The following is a 22,923-nucleotide window of genomic DNA, read 5'->3' as shown; positions in this document are numbered from 1 at the left end:
AAATGATGAGGGGCGGGGGGGGGGGTGGGTAACAGCAGAGTGGAGACTGATGGGTCAAAGCTGAAAAGGGACTGTGGGGCTGAGGAGTGAAGAGAGACCAAGGCCAAGATGAAAGAGTGTCTGCACAGTGTGGTGAGAAGTGGGCTCAAATCCTAATCTGAAAACTCGGGGAAGCTGAGGTCAGCCTGGTGGAGATGTGGACGAATCTGAGCGTTGGGAAGGAGAAGCAAAAGTCTGAGCTCGCGAAGGAGTAGGAAAGAAAAGGGAGCCAGGAAACAGAAAACTCTTCTGCAGATACATGGCTGACACCCGAGGCTGAGGAACAGGAGGGTTTAAAGGAAGCAGTGGTTCATGGGAGAGAACCCAGTGATTGGTCATATGACCACACTTTTGGGGTTATAGGACTTCTAGTACTGTGGAAAAACTGCTAGTAGGAAAAGAAAGGGGGTTTCTGGAACAATCGTAGTTGGGGAAGATAGATTTCTTCTAGATTTAAAGTTTATGTTATTACATTTTAAAGCTTGTGTTGGAAATACACATACATATATCCCCATTTTATTTATATTATACTATAATAGTATTACATACATTTCAAAACATACATACAATACAGCCATCGCAGCATAGACATTGTACAAATAGAAGGTGCAATATTTTCTCCTTTCAGATGCTTCTGCACACATGTCCATCTCACTGTGGGGTCCTTACACTTAGGTGCCATCACTTTTGGATGTTACCAAAAGTCCCTGGAAGGAAAGAGCCTCCTCTTTCAGGCTTGACTAACAATTTTCTTATTCTCTTAATTTCTGCCTAGGAAATGTCTTGACTGGAAGCATATCTTCATAAAGAATAATGACTCTAAATGATTTAGGCAAAAGATGTAATTCATCACAAAGTTTTTCAATTGTTCTTACAAGTTACTTTTGTTACATGTAATATCACAGGCAAACAAAACAAATAAACAAATAACCATCAACCAACTAAGCAACCAAACACCAACAAAGCCAATCTCAGACAGGAGAACAGCCATAAAAACAAGTTGGGTCACCTTTTAAACCATACATTCTTCTCATGACTTCCTCTAAATCCATGATTGAAGGACTAAAGTGTACCTCTCACCATCACACACAATTAGACCCGTGTGTGTGTGTGTGTGTGTGTGTGTGTGTGTGTGTGTGTGTGTGTGTGTGTGGTGTGTATGTATATATGTTCCCATGCTTGGGCACACATAAATGTGTGCACATGCACGTATAGGCAAGACATTGACATATAGTGTCTTCTTCACCCACAATTTACCTTCTATATTGAGTCAAGTTCTCTCACTTGAGACCAGAACTCACTTGCCCTAACAGTTTGGCAGCTTACTACAGTGACCTCTATCTCTACCTCCTGAGGCCTAGGATTACAGATAGGGCCACACTTAGCTGGCACTTGTGTGGGTAACAGGGTCCCAAACTCCAATTCTCGCCCTCATCCAGCAAGTTCTTATCCAGTGAGCCATCTCTCCAAGTCCCATTAGAATCTTTTAGCATATGATAAAAGATTCAAAGCTAAGCTGGACATGATCAGACACATGTAATCCTAGAGTTCAGGAGGCTGAAGGAGGAGGGTCCATGTGATTTTGAGGCTGGCTTGGTTTACATAGTGAGACACTGTCTTAAAAAACAAAACTTTCCTACAAAATAAAAAGAAGAAAGTGAAAATTGCTTTCTAATTTTTCTTTCTGGTTCTATGTAATGTGTGGCACTTGGCTACTAAGCATTTTCTCTGGATCACCTAGTAAAGAGTTTAAGGGGTAGTTAGATTATAAAATTTTTCTAAAATACAGTTTTAGAAATACAGTTTTCTAAAATACAGTTCTCTGTCTGGAGGATGTTTTGCTTATTCTGAGGTTGTCATCCATGACACAGAAACACATTTCTGTGAATGGCTCACATAAGAAAACAGTGATGCAGGGCAACCCCCCATGAAGGTCTATAAGGCGGCTAGGGAAATCCTCCCCACGGTCCCAGTGGGATCCTAGCTGTAAGTTAGTAGCTCTAGTGATGTAAAACTGTCACTCAGGCAGGAGCAGCGTGCTCGCTCATCGTGTTCTTTTCCTTTCTCAGAGAAGCAGCAGGTTTTTAGATGAGTCTTTCCAGGGCCGGGGGCGGCATCCTGCTCCACATTTCCACTCGAGGGCCAGCCTTCTCCTGACGGCTGGGGCTGTAGGTTCCTTGAGTTGCCCTTTTGTTGGAGGAGATAAGGGAAGCAACAACCACAAGCAAGAGGATGAATAACAGGGCCAAGGTCCCTGAGCCAAGGGCGGTGAAAATGCCCACGAGCCAGTCGTCAGCCAGCTGCAAAGGTTGAAGGGATGATAGTGTGAGTTCTGGAGCAAAGGTACTCACTAGAACAATGGCGCCACCCTGGGATGAAGACCAACGAGATGGAGCTGGTACCTATCTAACATAACAAGACCAAGGCATTCCAGACTTTCCTTATTCCTAGATCATGAGCAAATGGTGTCCTACCTAGTCTCCAAAATCTGCTCTGAGAAAAATGTGTATGAAATATCTACTGTATTTACTCAGCCTTGTCATCTCAGTGACGAAGATCCTTCATTTAACAGGAAAACGATGAACCCATATACATGCAAAATCATCCTAAATTTATAGGTCTCTGTCATTCATGATTTGCTCCTTTCCTTGTTCAAACTTATGATTTTGAACCAAAGATATAATTGCTTTAAAGCCTTTGGGGGAAAGAAAGCGAATTAAATTAGCTGGGTCTTGTGGAACAGATCCCCAAAGAAGGAAGATTGATGGGCTACTTGCAAAGGCAGTTTTCGCAGTCTTTGTTTTGATTTGGATATCATGGAACAAGTGATGTTTGTAAAAGCGGCTGTGTTCCATGTTGAACCCAGACATTACGCAACAGAAAGCATCAGGGAGAGCCCTCTCCAGAAGCAGTTTTACTAGTGCACAGACGTTGATATTATGTCCACTGCAGTGTTTGTCTCTTCAGCAAAGCTGGAACCTATTGGTTTAGCAATAGGTAACAGGAATCTGTAACAGAGCTGCACAGAAACACTAAGAAAAGAGGCAGTACTATGCAGGTTGTTCAAAGGATGTGCTCAGAGTACTACTTCTGGCAGCACAATAGCAGGAGGAAGTTGTTTTGCCTTCTCTGTTCTCACTTGGCTCTCTGTATGGTCCTTGTCTCATTACCAAGCCAACATAATGTCACATATGAAAACAGCATTTTAACAGTTCTGGGCCATTTAATATCCTCACTGTTTTTAATCACTTTTATTGTTGCCATTGTTTCTTCCTAGTTTGGTTCAAATCGTTATACAATTAATACCAGACAGTAGAGTTCCCCATAATGTTATCTTTGATCTACTTACTATAAACCTTGCTTAAATGTGGTTTTCTACTTTTTTGCTCTCTCATCAATAATATCAATTATGTGGGCGTCAATGGAGCTAGAATATAAAAATACAAAGATATCAAAGAATCTAGATCTCAGTTTCTGGGGATAGGAGAAAAGAACCACATTCACTCATGTATACATATAATCACAGTATGTTACAAATGTGTATTTATGAGTGTCATGAATATTGAGCAGAGCTTAAGTGGAGAAATTTGAAATGAAGCCTATGATTGTTCTCTGAAGGATGAGGGAGTAGTCAGCTATTCTTAGCAAGGAATTTCACTTAAATGAAACCATGTGAACTAAAATTTGAAAGGGGAACTTAAACACCCTTAGAATTGAAGGGACTCCAGTGAGAGCAGAAGTTGTACATAAAGGCGTGTCAGAAATGGGGAGGAGGACAAGGACGGGGGAGAGATGAGACTACAAAGGAGAGAAATCCTCTCAAGAAGTCCACACACCACCCAAAATTCAGTGTTTGTCCTGTGGTCACAGTGGAGGCACCAGAGAATGATCATCGTCAAGCAAGAGCTTGGCCTGTCTGGATCTGTGTTTTGTTAGCTTGACTCCCACAATGGAGGAAGGGAGCCTGGAGAGAGAGAAAGGGTAGGAAAGACACAGCACGGAAGAAAAGATTCCATTAGTAATGATGGCATATGACTCTGATGCAAACTCAGTGAAAAAATAAGAGGTGAGGTAAAAGGACGGGAGACAGGAAGAGAGGGGGATGGGTAAAATCAGAAGCACTCTCCAGCAGGCAGCTCTTGGCAGCATTGCCTGGGATGTCAGACAAAGCACTCTTGTTGGAAGCTGTTGAGGTCAGTGTCTCCCCTCCGTTGGTTGTGTCTTTCATGGGAGTAAATAGCTTTTGCTCTGGATGAATGCCACAGGAGTGCGCAGACCCACACAGGTAGGAGGCAAATCAGTCGCTTTCCTTCCGTTTTCTGAATGTTTCTCTGGACCCTTTTTGTGTCGTGATGGAGACTGATTGTACTGGAGAAGTGGACTGCCCACACCCTAGTTCATTGTAGTGGAGGGGACAACAGGAAACAATGCCGAGACCTCTTAGTGCCCGCTGTTCTCTGTGGACAGAGAACTGATCTGCTTTCCTTGTCTTGTGGCCTGTGAAGAAGCAGGACCTTGTCCGTAGTTCCGTCACCAGCCTCAGAAAGGAGGTGAGGATGTCAAGGGTTGAACCCTATCTCCACCTGTCACTCTTGGCTGAACACTGATATGGTTAAGAGGAGAGCCTGTAGCAGAAGAGGTCAGGTTTGTTCCTGGCTCTGGCTCTTATTTATGTGACTATCAGCCATTAATTTCACAGTTGGAGATGAAGTTGGGTATTGCTATCTACTTAACATGATGGGTTTAAATGAAATACAAAGAGTCTAAACTATACAAAGCATGGTTATGTGTTCTTAATATGTAATATCATCAGGAGGCATGAACAAACTACTGACCATGATCTCCAGTCATATTGATTTATAAAAAATAAACTCAAGCACCTAACCCCTTGACCAAGAAGACCATCTAGAAATCTAAGTCGCCATTCTGGGTGTCATGTAAATTTTTTGATGAAAGAATCCCCCTGACTCTATTGAATAGTGACATTAAGTATGGGGCTGAAGTAAATGGCATTTTAAAATTGCTTCGAAGGCTTTTTGCTTTTGAGCTGTCATGATTGAAAGGCGACTCTTTGCTACTGTTATTCTTCAACCACTCTTTACAAATATAGAACCCAAGTGGATCCCATGATAACTCAAATTGCAACAACACATGAACTCATGATAGAGCTGTGAAAGGATTGGAACAGAATCACAGGGACAAGTCATGGTCTAACATGTCCTTGTCAAAAGTTCCTTGAAATGGTATATCCAGGTTAATAATAACTATTAAAGAAGAAGGAGGAGGAGGAGGAGAAGAAGAAATAAGATGATTTTCTAAAAGATTTGTATCAATCTATATTCAATTCTCAAGTTAATATCTTTAAAGTATACATGTTATACATGACTGAGCTACGATTATATTGAACTCTCTACCTTTAGAACAAAGTAAGTAAATGTTTCACCTTCATTCTGAAATTTTTGGCTTAGTTGTGGCCAAAGCATTTGGGAGAACATGAAACAATCAATTCATTATAAGGAGCCTTGAAAAACTATGAAGCCATAACAGACTGATATGGAAACTTAATCTCACACTTTCAAGACTCTGGAGGTAAAACCTTGTGAGCTTTGATTTAAAGTGAGGAGATTCACAAATGGATGCTGCTATCATGTAGGTCATTCTCCCAAATTGGATCTTATAGAAATGATGCCCTGAGTCCTACCTTTCTCCTTGGCCTTACTTAACACTCAAATCTCACCTGACATTGCCACATGGGACAATGACTGCTTGTGGGTTTGTCCCTACCCCCTTGTACCGCCACGAAATAGTGAGAATTTTTTTTAAATAGTGCCGTGGTTAAAAACGGTAGCACTAAGCTCAGGGACTCTGGACTGATGGCTGGGGAACCTGCAAGGGACTGAACTAGGCCCTCTGAATGTGGATGACAGTTGTGTGACTTGGTCTGTTTGTGGGGGCCCTGGCAGTAGGACCAGGATTTATCTCTGGTGCATGAAGTGGCTTTCTGGAGCCCATTCCCTGTGATGGGACACCTTGCTCAGCCTTGATGCAGTGGGGAGGGGCTTGATCCTGCCTCAACTTGATGTGCCAGACTTTGTTCACTCCCCTGGGAGGCCTTACCCTCTCTGAGGAGTGGATGGGAAGGTGGGAGTGTGGGACTGGGGGAAGTGAGGGGAGGAGAAGGAGGGAGGGAGGGGAAACTGTGGTTGGTATGTAAAATGAAAAAAATTTAAATTAAAAAAATGGTAGCACTATCGGGCTCCTAGAAAAATGCTATAGAATGCTATGGATTCCTTCAGATTCTTGAAGCTCATTACATGTCAGCTAGGTAGGAATATGCATAGACAGGTAAACAGGGGGATTTAAAACATGAGCTGTGTCACTTGATAGAAGATTACATTACAGTTTCTACCCATGAGTTTTGGTGTGTGTGTGATGTGTGCATTTAAATGTGACATGAATAACCAGAAAGTATTATGAGGATTGGTGATTAATGTAAAAATTACCTTCAACGTGTTTCAAAACACCAGTTCGAACATTTATTTGTATCTGCATATCAAAAGCATTATAAAGGCGTCATTTCAACTCTCTTGCCAGATTAAAATAAGAGATGAGAATCCAGCATTAAGACTTGAGAGAGCTGTTCTTGGGAATCCCTATTGTAACAATTAGATCCTCACTTTATGGATGGTAAAACACTCCCACGCAGACCTGAGTCCTTGAACTGTATCTTATCAGCGAGTTGCTAGAAACAGGCGTTTCCATAGTAATGCTGACGGTGTGCCAGAACTTTGTTTTTAAAATTGTTATTGTGACAGCTGCCAATTTTTAACCATAAATACACTGTTCATTTTACAGCTCTGGGGGTGGTGTGCAGGAAGGATAAGGTGCTGAAAGTTTAAAGGAGAAGACTTGGGAACTGTCCTTGAACAGCAAGAAGGGGATTCAGCCAGATGTCCCTTCTGCAGAACAGAAGACTCAAGAAAGAGAAGAAATGCCTTAGAGAGCTTGTGCACCTCTCCCTAGGAGCAGTCCGTGGTGGACAGCAGGCAGCAGAAGAGAGCTGAACTTAAACTGTACCCACATCTTCATCAGGTGGGTCTGCTGCTCCCTGAAACACAGAGCTTTCCCTGGGAGTGTTGAGAACATCTAAGTGGAGAGGCTCCCCTTGCACACCCCAATAAACTGTGTAAAAACGTAATTGGCAGCCTTCAAAGTCCCTCACTGGAATTTAAAGTTTTTCTCATTAACTCTCACCTCCTCTGTTTGGAATGAGGATTACCCAGGAGACAAAAATACAAGGTTGCAATGGGACAGTTTAGAGAAACACAAGCTGGAAGGCTCAGGCCTTCCCGTGGGTGTTCATGCCAGCCCTGCAGATGGGTCTATCTTGGAGGCTGTATAGAAACACTGGAAATAAATAAGAAAAAAGGAACTGATCCAGCATAAAATTAAAGTAACCTTACTCGTTCATTAGCCCTACCATGGACTGTTTTCTCTTGTGGACTTTCGGAAAAAGAGCTCATGCTTGCTGATTTGAGATCTGCTTGTAGAAAGGGACACATTCTTCCTGAATTCAGCAAACCAAGATTGTGCATGGGCCCCCTGTGAGCGCAGGGCTGTCTAGAGTTGTTCCCTGCCTCTTTTCTGCTTCAAACGCCAGATTTTTATGCAAAATCTTAAAGCAGCTAGAAGTCGAAAAAGCATGGCTTTCATATTTTGCTCTCTGGAAACAGGTGGTATGAACAATATCACTGTTTGCCTTGGAACTCAAGACCTTGTGAATAAAAATTATCTCTCCTCTCCTACAAAAACCTAGTCACAGCCTTCCAAACCCACTTAGTTTGCAGTATGTTTTACAAATTTATTGGCTGAAGATAATAGCTCACCATTTCTTCTGACCTTGTGTTGGGGGCTTGCCAGATGTTCCCCACACAGAACCAGCTTTAAATCTCCCAATAAGCCAATGAGGGCAGTGGGACTATTTTGTCACCTTCTCAGGGAGGCCTTTCCAGGGGGTCCCCCTCTTTACTTGCAGTTGGCTTTAATTTTCTCAAGTGCACCTTATGGTGACATCTGTCCACTTTCCATGTTTCCTGCTCCTATGGGAACTCTGCTGAGGTAGAGATGCTCTTTCTTGAGATGCTCTTGAGGTAGAGAGTCTCCTCTTCCTTGTTCCCTTCTGTCTCCTCAGCAGCTGGAGCCATATCTATCCCACAGACACACTCTGATGATAGCAATGTGTTGTAGAATATTATTTTAAGGTGTGTCACTTTTGTTTAGGTTGCATTTGTTTAACTCTGTGAAGTTGTGTTACTGTGCCTGTCTAAAACACCTGATGGTCTAATACATAGCTGAACAGATAATAGCAAGGCAGGAGAAAGGGTAGGTGCGGCTGATAGGTAGAGAGAATAAATAGAAAGAGGAATCTGGAAGGAAAAAAGGAAAGACTAAGGAATGAGAAAAAGAGAGGACTTCAGGGGCCAACCAGTCAGCCACCCAGCCAGCCAGTCACACAGCCAGTCATGGGATAAGAGTAAAAGTAAGATATACAGAAGTTAGAAAAGGAAAAAGCCCAGAGGCAAAAGGTAGAAGGGAGAATTTAGGTTAAGAAAAGCTGGCAAGAAACAAGCCAAGCTAAGGCCAGGCATTTATGATTAAGAATAAGCCTCCATGTGTAACTTATTTGGAAGCTGGGTGGCAGGCTCCCCAAATAAACAAAAGCAACCAACAACAGCCATGTGACAGGAGGGAACGAAGTACTTGTCCAGCAGCACATCATGAGCTGCTGACTTCCCAAACATTGAACTCTTTCCTCTTGAGAGTTAAATCTAACCAAAACCTCAGCAAGTGCCCTGCAGAGGAAGGAGATAGTTTGCTCTGTGACTCCTAATGAAGAAGAGCAGTAGTTAATCCCTGGGGTACTGGTGTCAGTGGAGTGGCAGAAAAGGCAGAAGATGACAGAGATGTAAGCTGCCAAGAGGACCTGAAGAGAGTTGTCTTTGTGAAACCAGACACAAGCTTTCCATTTACTTTTATTTTTCCTGCCCCTCACATCCCAGGTGACACTCATAGGAACTGCTATTGAAGATTAAAATGAAAGGAACGACAGTTTCTGAGACGTGAATTTCTCTTTGCAACTCCATTAGGTGATCTATCAAGCCATTACCTTGGCCCATGTTGCTCTCAGAAAAGCTTCCTCTCCCTTTGGCTCTTCTCTACACTCCCTTTTAAAAACCAGTGTTTGCTGACTGGTCCCAAGGGTGTGGATGACATAGCATTACTGCTAACACGTAGAGGCCTCCATGCTGATTCCTTCTCTGCAGGACTCTGTGGTTAGACCCACCCACAGTCAAGTCCTCTGCCACTCCACTCTTCTCCAGGCCCATAGCCAGAAACCTGGCTTAGGCAATGCTCTCTTTAACCTGGTTGAGTAATTTAGTCTCCAGCCACTTTCTCCTCCACTCAGACTGATAACCATATAGCCCCAAAGGAAGAAAAAAGAAAACAAAACACGACAAAACACAAGACAAAACCAGACCTTACCAGACTTGGATGCCTGTGGGAATTACACCCATCACACCTTATCATAGCAAATCGAAATTGCTAATTTGAAAGCCTAATTTCTTCATTCATGAGTCCCTGTTAGCTTTGTGTGTGTGTGGGGGGGGGGATTCCTGTTCAAGGCTATAGTCTAACTAGCGCCCTCCTTCACAGCAAAGCATCTCTCTTTACCTGTCACTTCAGAAGCAGAGATGTCTGCCCCACCATTACCACCTTATCAGAAAGTCATGGTACGATTTCAATCGGCCCTCTCCTTTTAGAACACTAAAAGGAGTTACACTGCTCATTGTGAGTTAGGTAAAACTCTACCCCTCCCCCAGCAACTTCAATGAAAGAATATCTATTTACTTTGGAACTTTCCAATAACACAAAATGCAGAGCTTTGCACAAAGTGGTTGATCAATCACTATTGACTCACACACTTGTAACGCTCATCTCTCTGTTCAAAACAGTCCTACATTATTTTCACGTGCGAGAAGAGTTCTGTGAAGTTCAGAATGTTCAATGGTGGGGGTCACTCACTCATCTAGGCATGCATTCATTCCGTGTCTTACGTTTTTACTGACTGTCTCATATGTTGCAGAGATTATATAAGATGTTGGAGGCATAGAACTAAGTCGCAACCATTGTCAAAAAGGCATTGTCACTATTCAATAGCAGTGTATGCCTGCAGTCCATGAGCAGTCACTGTTCTGCATGACAAATGTTAGTCTGGAGGGAGGTATAAAGGAAAGAGAGGAAGAAGGCGGGACTGGTGGAGCTGCATTGTTTTCTCAAATGCAGTTGCTGGGAGAATGAGGCAAAGCATTTGAAGCAGAGAGAATCATGCTCTGTTCCTTTAAGGAGAACTGAAGCGTGGCTACAGTGCTGGGACGTTTCTTACTTGTTTGTGAAACTGTGCTGAAGTTAGACAAGTCCCTCTGCAGAGCCACCAATTCCGAAGTGGAGTGGAGGGGTACCTTATTAGCTCGACAGGCATTTATCCACCCTAGGCATAGAACATCTTATAGACATCGTAGACAGCTCTATTTCCTCTACCTTGGTGAGGTGGAGGGTAATTTCATGTATATTTTCTGCTTGTTCTTTCCTAGTCTATATGATCTGTACCGGTTATTTGAAACACCAAGTTCATTACTCCTGTTGGTGTGTGTGTGTGTGTGTGTACGCGCGCGCACACATGACAAGTAATCTTCTCTAAAAATTGATTTTCTTCATAAACTACTTCTGCCATAGTATGTAAATTTTAGAAAGTGATCAGTAACTGTACCAATTTATTTTATGTATACTCTCAAGAGCAAGGATATACAAACTCTTTGAAGTTAAGTAATACTGAGGAGCATGACAACGGAGGTTAAGTTCAATTGTAGCCTGGATTATGGGGGGAGGAGACTAATTAAAGCCATTATTAGGACAACTGTAGAAATCAAAATATGAAGAATATATGAAAATTTAAATTTCTTGGGTGTGATACCAGCATAGTTGAAGAAGGAATTTGTTTTTCATAGTAGACACTTGGTGAAAGTCTAGGTAAAAAAGTGTGAAGCCTGCACCCCACACTGACTTGGAAAAATGCATGCATGCAGAGCAAGTTAAATAAAAGAAGCAAAGTCTCAAAACCTTGGTAAATCTCTGTGAAAGCCAATTTGTCCCTGCTGTCTACTTCCTTCTGATACCCTTTAGGCTCCCTTTCTGCACACACCCCCAAAGGGAAATGTAATGTTTTAAAAATGAATTTTAAAATGGAGATTGTTCCTCCAACTTCAGTTCTGGTTTCTTCTGTTGTCCCTTCCTTGGCTGTTCTAGACCTTGCTTGACTATCCGCCCCTCTATGCTTTCGTTACACAACACATCTTATTCCTACGGATAGTCAATCCTCTTCCGGGCAGGCAGGTATGGATCACTTCCTGCATCAGTTGCCGTCTTAGTCTAAAACCTGCACCTTGTTCTTTTCTCATACATGCTTCTTTCTTTCAACTTTCTTCAGAAGGCTGAAAGCTGCTGTTAATTCTTTTTTTTTTCCATCATGCAGAAGAAGAAGGAGGAGGAGGAGAAGGAGAAGGAGGAGAAGGAGAAGGAGAAGGAGGAGAAGGAGAAGAAGAAAAAGAAGAAGAAAAAGAAGAAGAAGAAAGAGCCCCAATCTCTGGCATCCTTGTGGCTTATCACATATTCCTTCCGCAAAGGTAATCTAGTCTGTGTCATTGTATTTATTGCCCCCAAATCAAAACCAGTTGCCAAAGTAATGAAGGTCTATTGGTTTGTGTTGACTTAATCCATGTCAGAGGAGCTGTAGGAGCATATAAGGATAATTTGACCAGTAAAAGGAAAGTCATAAAAATGATCAAAAAGCCAATAGATATGCTGAGAACACCGAGCTTATTTTACTGAGGATTTATGGCCAACTTATCAGAAAATTATTTGGTCCAAGTCTACATTCAAATAAGTCACTCAGTAATTCAGCAAAGATTCCAACCCCTAGGAAAAAAGCCTCCTCTAATGAGATAGCCCGGTAACCCCTAACTTGCAGCACATGTAGTTTAATTTTCAACAGTTGTGAGACTGCAGTAAATTCAGCTTTTGAATCCCTAGTCCCGCTTATACTCAGTCCTGCATTAAATTTCCGGAACGTGGACAGCATTGGAGTACAGCCAGCTGCATTGCCTCCTTGACATATCTTCCTAAGTGTTTATTAATCAAATCGAACCGAAATATGGGACACACCCCAGATGGTAGCAAGTGCCAATTCCTGTGTGTCCCCTCTTAGAATAAGTGGATGTCAAATAGTCAGAATCGGCCACACCATGTCAGTTTTGCCCCAGGCCCAGCTCTAGAGGTTGTATTTTATTGACCAGAATCAAATTGGCTTCCCCTGGTGTAGGTGATAAAGTATGGCGTCAAGTCACCCATGTAAAATGTATAACTTTCACTTTGACAGCCTGTCATTGAAGCCCTTGTTTATATAATCTATTGTGCCATTTAGTCTATTCTTATTTTAAAGAGCAGACATAGAACTAAAACCCATTCTGCTAGTGTTTCATTGATGGATGTCTCTACATTGTGCCTTCTCTTAAATAATCTTGGGAGTGGCTATTTCCATTGTCACTGTTGACTTCCGTCAAATTATAAGACTTCCAGTTTTAAACTCTGCCTCGTGGATGATGAAGGATGTGCTCGATGCTATAATGGGAAGCTTTTCACAGCATAGACAATGCTCTTCCAAGTTCAAGACCTGGTACATCTACATGGAAGAAACTATTCTGCTGAGAGGTGGGGTGGGCCCACGTTTCCAGCCATCAAAGATAGAAATCTTCATATCATGAGGATTTCTTAAAATTGTATTTAGTTTTAGAACTAAAAACTCCTTCCCAAAGTTGGGATTTTTTCAAGTTGGTAAAAGTCTAAAACTAGCAGAATTTTTTAAAAAAAGTTGATTTTACTAACAGTTTACCTTGATGTCCAAATGAACAACTGGAGAAAATAAGCTGTTTATATTAGCACTGAGAAATCTAAAGCATTTCTTCTTGGAAGGGATCAAAGGCAAAATCTAACAGCACTTCCTGCGAGCTTAAAAATACTGCCAAGTTAAAACTGGTCTTTATCTGTACATTTAAAACAGAATATAATAGCCTATTATAAAATTAGATCCCACCATGAGGCTGAAATTATTATTTGACATTTCTGGGTCTCTAGGTCTATGCGATATGTACAGCAATTAGGATACTCAAAACATCTCCATCACTTTTGGAATAATATCTCTGAGACTTGGTCAGTAAAAGACAGGACAAAGAAGACCCTGTTCCTTGGTGACATTGTGTCAAGGACAAATCCCAAGGAGACACCTCTTCACTGCTGATTAATTTTCAAGGGCCGCTTGAATAAAATGAAGATCAGAGCCCCTGTTTCCTACTTGGCTGAGATCTATTTAAAGGATTAAATAATGCACCTAAGCCCTTCATCATCTGTTGCTTCTACAGTTTGCTAAAACAGTCTCAAAACATCAGGTTTTCTTTCTGGATAAGTTTATTGCTAAGGGCATTTTCTCCCATCTATGGCATGCCAACATTTGGTCCAGCTCCCTGTCCCTGGCTTTTTCCCAGAATTTTGAAGTAATTGTTAAAAAAAAAAAAAATCTTTTCTGATGTTAAATAATCTGAAATTTGGAGAGAGTTGTATTCTTAATTCCCCCAAAGGGACTTAGAATCAATTCATGCTCTGAAAAATTCCCGTAGCTTGGATCACACCCGTTCACCCCTTTAGAAAGTGTCTCCCTTGGGTGTGTAACTTTCTATTCAGTACCATTTAGATTGTGCATCTCAGGGATGTGGCTGGGCTAGGAACCCCGGGAAGAAATCTGTGATTAGTCACCAGGTTTGAAAAATCCTTCCCAGTCCTGTTTACCAGGACACATGCCAATTCTCCAAACGTGCTGGGAGCTCGCGTTCTTTTCAGGGTCGCTCTGCCTGCACAGCACAGATTAAACACACAGCCTTGGTATTTTCAGTGTTGTGAGGAGACACATTTACATTCCACTGACAGCGCCGGGTGTAAAAGGAAGCCATCTGCTGTGATTTAACAACAGGGGGATAGCTGCAACTTCCACAGGAGAAAACGAGTCTCAGCTCAAGTCCCCTTCTTTGTGTGGTCGACCTGGGCAGATAACATCGTGATGTAAAAGGAAGTTTTTATTCTTTGGTGGATTTAGTAGCTGGTCCTCTGTCACTCAGTTTCATTATCCACGTTTACTAATATTTGTCTGCTACTATTTTAAGGGTTATTTTCTTAGTTTCAGGAACCTAGAAGAGTTAGTTATTTTTACTCTAAAAATGACAGCTCCATCTTTGGTTACCTGTGCATTCGGTCCAGATGATTCATCTTTCCAACCTACAGCTCCGTTCTGACAATGGAATTGTCAAGTACTTCAGAAAGTGGATAAGGAAAAAAGGGGGGAATTAATTGCACACTAAGGATTTAATATATTCTGGTATTTTGCGTGACATCTCATTTAAATTTTCACAATTTAATAATACACAGATTGTTTATAAGGTGATTTAAACAGTCTATACAGAGCCATACAGCTGGCAATCTGAAAATTTTCTAATTCAAATTACAGAGTGTGTTCAATCCCACGCAGCTGCATCTTTTATGGGAAACTAAGTCAACACAACCCAAATCTACCCAGTAATTTCAGTTGTTAACAGTGCTTGGCATATTTACACGGTGGTGGCATGGTTGTTTCATATTTTAAGTTTCTTCTTATGTGGAGTACTTTCAGAGTTGGTCAGGCTTCCTGGCTTGTCGATTTTTACTTAATTCTTTTAGGGATTTACATGTGAGGACAAGCTTCAGTGAGAACAGGCTGGTGGATGGGAGGGTTTTGTTTATGAGTTCTAGGAAGGTGCCTAGTGCCTAGTTGATGGTGGAGAAGTGAGGAGTTCACAGTGTGTGTGTGTGTGTGTGTGTGTGTGTGTGTGTGTGTGTGTGTGTTCAGCAAAAGCTGAAATATTCAGCAGGAGGATAAAGAAAGGGACCGATAATTCACAACTTTCAGTCCCATGCTTTTAACACCCAGCATGTCTATCAAAAAACAAACAGCTAAACAATGCAGTAAAGCTCCTAGGGTGGTGGCTGGTAGATAACAGCCATGTGCTGCACCCCAGTCTCAACCGCGCAGGGCAGGCAGGCAGCGATGACGAAGGTAGCTATTTCAGTGTTTCACAGTGTCAGGAAGCGAAGCATCAAGCCATCGGCTCCCTTTTCAGGTGCAGCACTTCGATTGCAGCCATATATTGCTTCCAACTGTAAATAATAACGGGGAGGCATGGAAAGAGATCTTCGCTGGCTATGGCTGCCTGCCTCAGCGTATTACATGACACTCCGGCACCGTTTGCTGAGCTGCAGATAATTGTACGTCTTGTTAACAAGTTTCTGTGTATTTTCACTCCATCAGCAGGTTCCTGAATCAATGCCGATAGTAGGTTTGACTAACATCAGCATAATCTGACTTTGATGGAAAGTTTGAAATTTATGCATAATTAAAAATTATATGTCCATTTCCTAATTTTCCAAGAAAGGTAATTAATCCTCTTGGATGTCATAGTATTTAAATCTGGCTCCTCAAAACACATGGTTTCTTAGCCTCTGACTGACGACAGTACTTAACTATGGTTTTAGGACAAAGAGGTACATTTAGGGAAAACCAAGAGTGCCTTTGACACATGACCCATTGTGGAAAAGATTTAGGGTTTCCAAGATCATGGGAGAAAGGCAACACTTTTATATTCCCTTTGAGACACTACTGAGTTTCAAAACCATTATATAGTAGTTCCCATTTTCTTATAACTGGAATGTTAAAAGAGAGATGAATTATTGTTTATGGGGAAACACACATACATTTCATTATACGTAAAGTATATGTCTTATTATTTATATAACATGTAAAGTATATGAGTGTTATTAAGCATGTAAAGTCTAGAGGTGTTATTATTCATCAAATATATAAAGTATGTAAAAATGGTGATTTGATAAGGATGTGGGCACAGAGCTTGCTACAATATACTTAAACAGCCTCATTGCAATAGCACATGGCTGCCACGGAAAGATTTTTTTAAAAAAAGTTATTCTATGTTCAATCAAGGAAGACAGGATCAGACGTGTAAAACATGTTAAGGGTCTAACTGTTTTATTCATAAGAAAACACTTAAATTCTACCCTCTTCTGGGCTTCTAAATTCATGTCACAGAACACTCTCGACTTAATATATTTTCAAGATCCATAGGCAGCTTTGTTTGGAAAGCTGTAGCAAGCAACACACTCTTAAACTTTTACTTTCTTCAGCACTCAGGCTGGCCTTGAACTCTTGACCCTCCCATACTCAGCCCCTGAAAGCTGACGTTGTAGACTCGCTCCATGCTGGACTAGCCTGGCTTGTTTGACCTCTTTCTGTTCATCTCACTTTTCAGTTATGCTACTCATGGTGCTTTGCGGTCACTCAGATGCTTTGAATTGAATGGATAAATGAGATGGCTTTGCAAACCTAAGTGGCTCTTCTCAGCGTAAACAAAAAGCAGCTCCTGATACACCTGGAGAGGCTCTCTGTGCTTGCCAGATAGAGGAGAGGGCTGGTCTGGTATTTTTTGTGCAGGACTCCATCTGGCGCTACCTCTGTACCAAGACTGATTATGACTAAAATCTGGAGTCCTGGGGTGAACAAATCTTGATGAGGGAGTGGGAAGATGATGGAGGCTTTGCTATACTCTGGACTCACCACCAGTACCATATACACTGACTCCCAAGCATGGACCAATTCTTTCCTCACAAAACTCATACACGTGAGCAACACCTACATACACGACACTCTTTCCACCCATCTCAGAATGCCTCTTCTTCAAGGCAAACAGTTTTCCCCTCAGAAGAAGGCTGACTGTCCTCCCCAGCCACAGTAGGGTCCTGTGAAAAAGTCCACTTCTGTTTCAAACAGGGGATTAATTAAACAATTCCACACATTGCTTCAGCTCACTTCCCAAGGTGAGTGGCTTTATTATGTAGTGGCTTTACTTAGGATTCTGAAAATAAAGTTTTAAATTAAGGTGCCTGTATTAGTTTCTATAAATTGAGAGTATTTATATTTTTAATTAAGTGGCAAAGCCGTTAAACAGTCAAACAAATACAACCTTCAACCTTAAGGAACTGCAAATTAGGATAATTTACATACTGCCAATGGTGATTAGCTTTTGCATACAAAAGACTTGATGGTAAAAACAAATGGATACCAGATCCCTTTAGGGCATGGAGCAAACTTTGCAGTCTCTTTCCCATTTACATTGTTTATTTACCTCTGGAACTGTTTTTCAAAAATGCTCACAGAGTTCCCTGCTCATTGTTGGCCTCATGAAGTACACATTTTTGTATATGTAAGGATATCTGTTTAAAAACTCACTTAGCACTTAAGAAATGTTGCCGGGTGGTGGTGGCACACACCTTTAATCCCAGCACTTGGGAGGCAGAGCCAGGTGGATCTTTGTGAGTTCGAGGCTAGCCTGGTCTACTGAGCGGGATCTAGGAAAGGCACAAAGATGCACAGAGAAACCCTGTCTCAAAAAAAAAAAAAAAAATGTCAACTCTTCTAGAATGTTCTAGGGCACTTTTACTTAAAACAACCTCTAAATGTTTCACTGTATAAATTAGAAGCCCAGAGTTACATATTTGAGATAATTTACGTGAATTCAGGGTTAGATGTACTATGTGAGTTGGAGAAAACTATTCAAGTTTTTGCATAGATAAACGAACAGAGCCACCGATGGTTAGTATTAAAGGAAGGACTGGATGGTGGATGCATCTTGGCATCATGCCACACCTCTCTGCAGGAAAAGACACCAAAAGACCTGACACCCCTGCTTCTGGACTCAGCGGGGTCTCCTGTGCCTGGGCTGACACTCTTTGGGAAGCTAGGCTTCTGCTTCATAATCCATGGCTCTCTGAAAAGAGTTATGTTCAAACCACCCTCCACTCGGAACCCAACGGGGCCATTTTCTCAAGGAAGTAAACAGTTTCTCACTGTTGTCTTTTTTAGGATGATGAGTAAAAACTGCATTGGTCTGTTACCCCTGAGACTCTTTTTGGTGGTTTGATCCAGGACATTTGCTCATTTTTTTTCCTGAAGGGAGGCTTAATCTGATTATATCTAAACCTTCCCAGGCCAAAATTAGTTTTGGCCCTTTGAGAAAAATAGACAGCATCATGTCCTGAAACCTTAATGAATAGTAACTTCACAAAGTATTCAAGTGAAACTATTTTTTAAAAGGTTTAAAGTAAGACTTAGTAACAAAACTATGCCAAGAGAAAATTTTAATTTAGTAAATTTAGTAAGTTTAATTTTAGTAGAATTAAAATTTGGGCTAGGAATGTCCTGTTGTGAAATGTGTTCACTTCCCTGTAAAGCTTATGTGCTGAGACCTAAATAAACCCTAAGGTTATGATATTAGATGGGGCCTTTGAAGACAGTTAAGCTTTGGGGTGCAGCCTGCCTTCCTGATGTGACCCCACAGGGGCAGACACTGTCTGGTGACATGGAAGCAAGATTTCACCAGACACCAAAGCTTCTGAGGCACTGATCTTGGGCTTTCTACCCTCCAGAACTCCAAGTAATGTCTCTGGTTAGTAAGTAACCCAGTAGATGGCACTGACCAAGAGGGATCCCTTCTAAAATATTTATTTATTTATGTAATGTATGTGGGTGTTTTCCTGGCTTGTATGTCTGGGATCATGTGTGTTGTTGTATCAGTGGAAGCTAGAAAAAGGGAAGGGGTCAAATCCCCTGGAAGTGCAGTTACAGATGGTTAGGAGCCACCACGTGGATGCTGGGAACCAAACCCAGGTATTCTAGAAGAGCCAGTGTGCTTAACTGATGAGCCATCTTTCCAGCCCAGAGGGATTCCCTTCTAATTAGAAAGTGATCAGTAATCAGCAAAAATCACAAGCTAAAGGAATATTTACAGGAAGACACAGCACCAGCCTACATTACAGGAGTATGAGATCTTCCTTTTGTGACCTGATGGTCACAGGAGCTTCAGTGGTTACAGTCTAGCCCTCCCCTTAATTCATTTGAGTTTACATCCTCCATTTCCCATCTTGCTGTTCCACTCATGCCTGTGTCGCCGCTGCTCATCATTCTGAGGAGACATTCTTCCCACCACCTCTTCTTCACTTAGGACATTTTTTCCTCTCTTGAATGTGATCCTACTTTCTGTCCTGTAAGAAAACTCCTTGCTCAAATTTCATACTCTAATTTAGATCCCAAATCCTCCATGAGAGCGTCTGATGCAATCACTGTTAGTGGTTGGGCTTTTGTGAATTTATATTGTGCTTTGACTCAGAAACACAAATTAAGGATTCATTATTGGGGGGTATATTATGTAGTTACTATTTTTCTCTACAATGAGATGATAGTTTCTTTGAAAATGCTGTGGGTAAGGACGGTGTATTATATTTTGTTGATTTCTCTGTCATCCTTCCTCTCTCCCCATGTCCTTCTCATTATCAGAGAGACTGAGGAAATGTTGTGAAATGGCTACTTTGGGAAGATGCTTCATTCTCTGGCTTGCTGGAGAAACACTGAAGGCAGAAGCCCAGACATCAGCGGCTCCCAGCATTGTCAGGGGCCATATGAAAGGACAGGGCATTGGACTTCCTGCCTTGCCGCTCGGAATGTCACCAAGTCCCACAGCGGGCAGTGAATGTGCACAGAGGTGGCATAGAGTGAGGATGGGTTAGCAATGAGAAGGGGGGAGTGGACAGCACAATCCCTTGCAGATGCACTAAATCTGGAAAGGAGAGAGCACTTGGAAAAGGTTGTGTGGGTCTTTTCTGCCGTGAGATTTGTGAAACACGGTCAGCGTTGGGCTTACTGACAGCACATTTGGTGAAGAGGCAGAAATCCCCATCCACAGCCCCCAGATTTTGAGACTCTGGGGCTCATTCTACCCATGAGCACAAGCAGCTTTTTCTGGATTCTCCTTTTGTCCCCCAGTCGCTGCTTTTCCTTGGCATGTTGCTCTGTGCTGTTGCTGAGGGACTCCAGCCTTATGCTGTAAAGTTCATTCCCTCGCTTCTCCCTATAAAGCTTGTTCCATAATCCCTAAGGAAGTCCATGGCTTTAATGGTTGCCTCCCAGGTCTTCCCTTCTCTACACTCAGAAATAAAACCCAGCTACAGAGGGAACTAAATCATCAATCAAGGCCATTATAGACATCACGAGCCTCCAGCACTGTATGCACTCTGAGTTCTCACTCATAATAAGCACAGGATTTTATTTGCAAACTAATTTCTCTAGTGAAAAACAATTTAAATTCACACTTTAAAAACAGAGAATCATGCAACACACACACAAAAAAATGCATATCAAGGGGGAAAACGTGCTTTTACGTTGTGAAGAAAACACCTCTTCACTATTTAAGTCCTAGACTGAATACCCTCCCGGTGAGGTTTTTCTGCCCTCCGAAACCAGCAAGGTTACACTTTCTTTCTCCAAGCTACCACGTTGCCATCATCCATCCACCCATTCCTCAAACACTGACTCGCTGTTTTGCAGGCATGATTGACTCACCTGAATTTGTAAAGATAAGGAAGACGTGTTGCCATGCCTTTGGGCTCCCAGCAGGAAAAGGGAGTGGCTAATTTCTAAGACTATTGGAGAAAATAAGATAAATGTACTTAATGGCTCTGAGTAAACACACTTCAAATCTGAGGCAACACTGCTACTGTAAAACACACAACAGAGGAGTGTTTAAGCTGCTTGGGGAACAGACACCACAAATGGGGATGGCAGGAACTGAGCAAGCAGTTCTTTATTGGAAGGTTTTGAAGACAAATATCTTCCACTAGGCAGAGAAGAATGAGACAAGGATTTTATAAACAGCAATGGGCACCACATGTTTTCAGTGGTGCCACACGACTTGGCTCTTACTGGTTTAAAGCAGGTGGATTAAAGGGCTACATATTTTTAATTGCCGAGCCATATATATCTTACACTGAAGAGAAAGCACCTTTCTCTTTCCAAGTGCCCAAGATTTTGAGGGAACTCTTCCAATGATATAATGAAATGCTCTTAAAAATGTGGAGGAAATTGAGTCAGACATAGCCCGGGGGCCAGCTCTAACAGGCCTTTGGGTGTCTGTGTGATCGTGGCACATGCGATGGCAGTGTGGATCTCAACCTCCTCTGGGATTGGCTCTATTTCAGTTCAGCATGAACAATGTGACCTCTACAAACTTGAATCTCGGATGGCAATGCTACTTTGATGGGCAGGGTTGCTTCACTTATTCCCAAGACACTGTCAAAGTACAGTGGTGACTCTTGGTCAAGTCTTGCCTTTTTCTGGAAAGGAAAATGGACCAGCTTTCTGCCCTTATTATCATTTTCATCTTAATTGAATAACAGTGAGGGGATCTGAACACAAAGATAGAGATGTCAAGGCTAGAAACTGGTGTTTGAAATCCAAAAACACTCATGTGATCAATTAGCTAATATTTGTGTGTCTCTACTAAATACCTAATCTGAAGTTGACTGTTGAAAATTCAAAGGATATTTGTTTTTTTTTTTTTTTGTTTGTTTGTTCTTTTAGTTCTCTGCATGTGTATGTGTGTGATGTGAGCATGAATGTGCGTATGCCTGTTCACGAGTGTGGACATATGTGTGTTCATGAGTGTGTAGGCCAAAACTGATGCTGGAATCTTCCTCAGTGACTTTCCGCCTTATTCTGTGAGGCAAAGTCTCCCAGCTAAACCCAGAGCTTGTCAGTGTGTCTGACTAGTTTTGATAGTTTGTTCCAGGGATCCCCTGTGCTTCTGAGGCCTGAGTTCCAGGCAGGGGGCCAAGCCAATCAAGCATTTATGAGGGTTCTGGGGGTCCAAACTCTTGAACTCTTCCTTGCCTGCCAAGTACTTTAATCATTAGCCCTGGTTTCAAAATACATTTTCTCTAAGTTTTAGGTATCAACTAGAATTGATATTATTCATTTATTGGGCACAAATATGAACTGCATCAAACTGAAAAAGACATAGAAACACTTCAATTTTCTTTATAATTTAGTCTTGTTATCAAATAGAATGATAAAAGAAATGCTAGATTTACATGGAAGTATTTACGTCTAGGAAACTAGACAGTGGACTGATCGCGTATAGACTTCCCAAATAAACATGTGGAATGCAATTTCTGTAAGAACAACCCTATTTGGTCTTACAAAAATGATCAAAATAGAACTTAGTACAAACATTTCTTCTGTGTTTTTAGATGTGATATGTTTGTATATTGCTTCTTCTCTGCATATAGTTGTTATTTTAGTGGATTTTTTTTCCTTTGGTCTTTTTTTTTTTCCCCTTGGGATTTTTATTCTTTATTTCTTACTCTTTAGACATTCTTGCTCTGCATCCTGGACTGACCCAGAACTTGCTGGAGTTCGATATGGTCTCAAGCTTGTGGTCCCCCTGCATCAGTCTCTGCTGCCAGATCATAAGGCCATGTAATCATAACCAGCACTTAAAATTCATTTTAAGTAGATTAGAACAATTCATATGAAACTAATCTGTGCTTTAGTACTTAACAATTGTGAGAAAAATAATAATGATTAACTTTTAAATAAAGACTTCTTTCAAAGTTTATGATGTTTAAGATGATCATATATGTAAATATTTATTTCATAAATAATTATTATAAGCATGAAAGTTTTAAGTGATTATAATAAAACAATTACCAATTTTAGATCAGTTATCATCTTAAAAATGATTTTATTTTACTTTTGATGTGTTGTGTATGTATGTATGTATGTGTGTG

At 41.5% G+C, this 22,923-nt stretch overlaps 1 protein-coding gene across 1 annotated transcript in view; it reads right to left on the bottom strand.

The window, feature by feature from the left end:
- Positions 1 to 1,759: 1,759 nt before the first annotated feature.
- Crb1 (crumbs cell polarity complex component 1) overlaps positions 1,760 to 22,923 on the bottom strand; it is a 192,690-nt gene continuing 171,526 nt past the window's right edge. Inside the window, exon 12 of the mRNA XM_037211361.1 lies at positions 1,760 to 2,339. Coding sequence (XP_037067256.1) covers positions 2,124 to 2,339 — 216 coding nt within the window. The 3' untranslated portion in view covers positions 1,760 to 2,123. The remainder of the gene's footprint in view (positions 2,340 to 22,923) is intronic.

This window comes from Peromyscus leucopus, chromosome 15, assembly GCF_004664715.2.
Source record: "Peromyscus leucopus breed LL Stock chromosome 15, UCI_PerLeu_2.1, whole genome shotgun sequence".
In the NCBI taxonomy this organism is placed as follows: domain Eukaryota; kingdom Metazoa; phylum Chordata; class Mammalia; order Rodentia; family Cricetidae; genus Peromyscus; species Peromyscus leucopus.
This window is presented reverse-complemented; position numbering and strand designations above follow the sequence as displayed.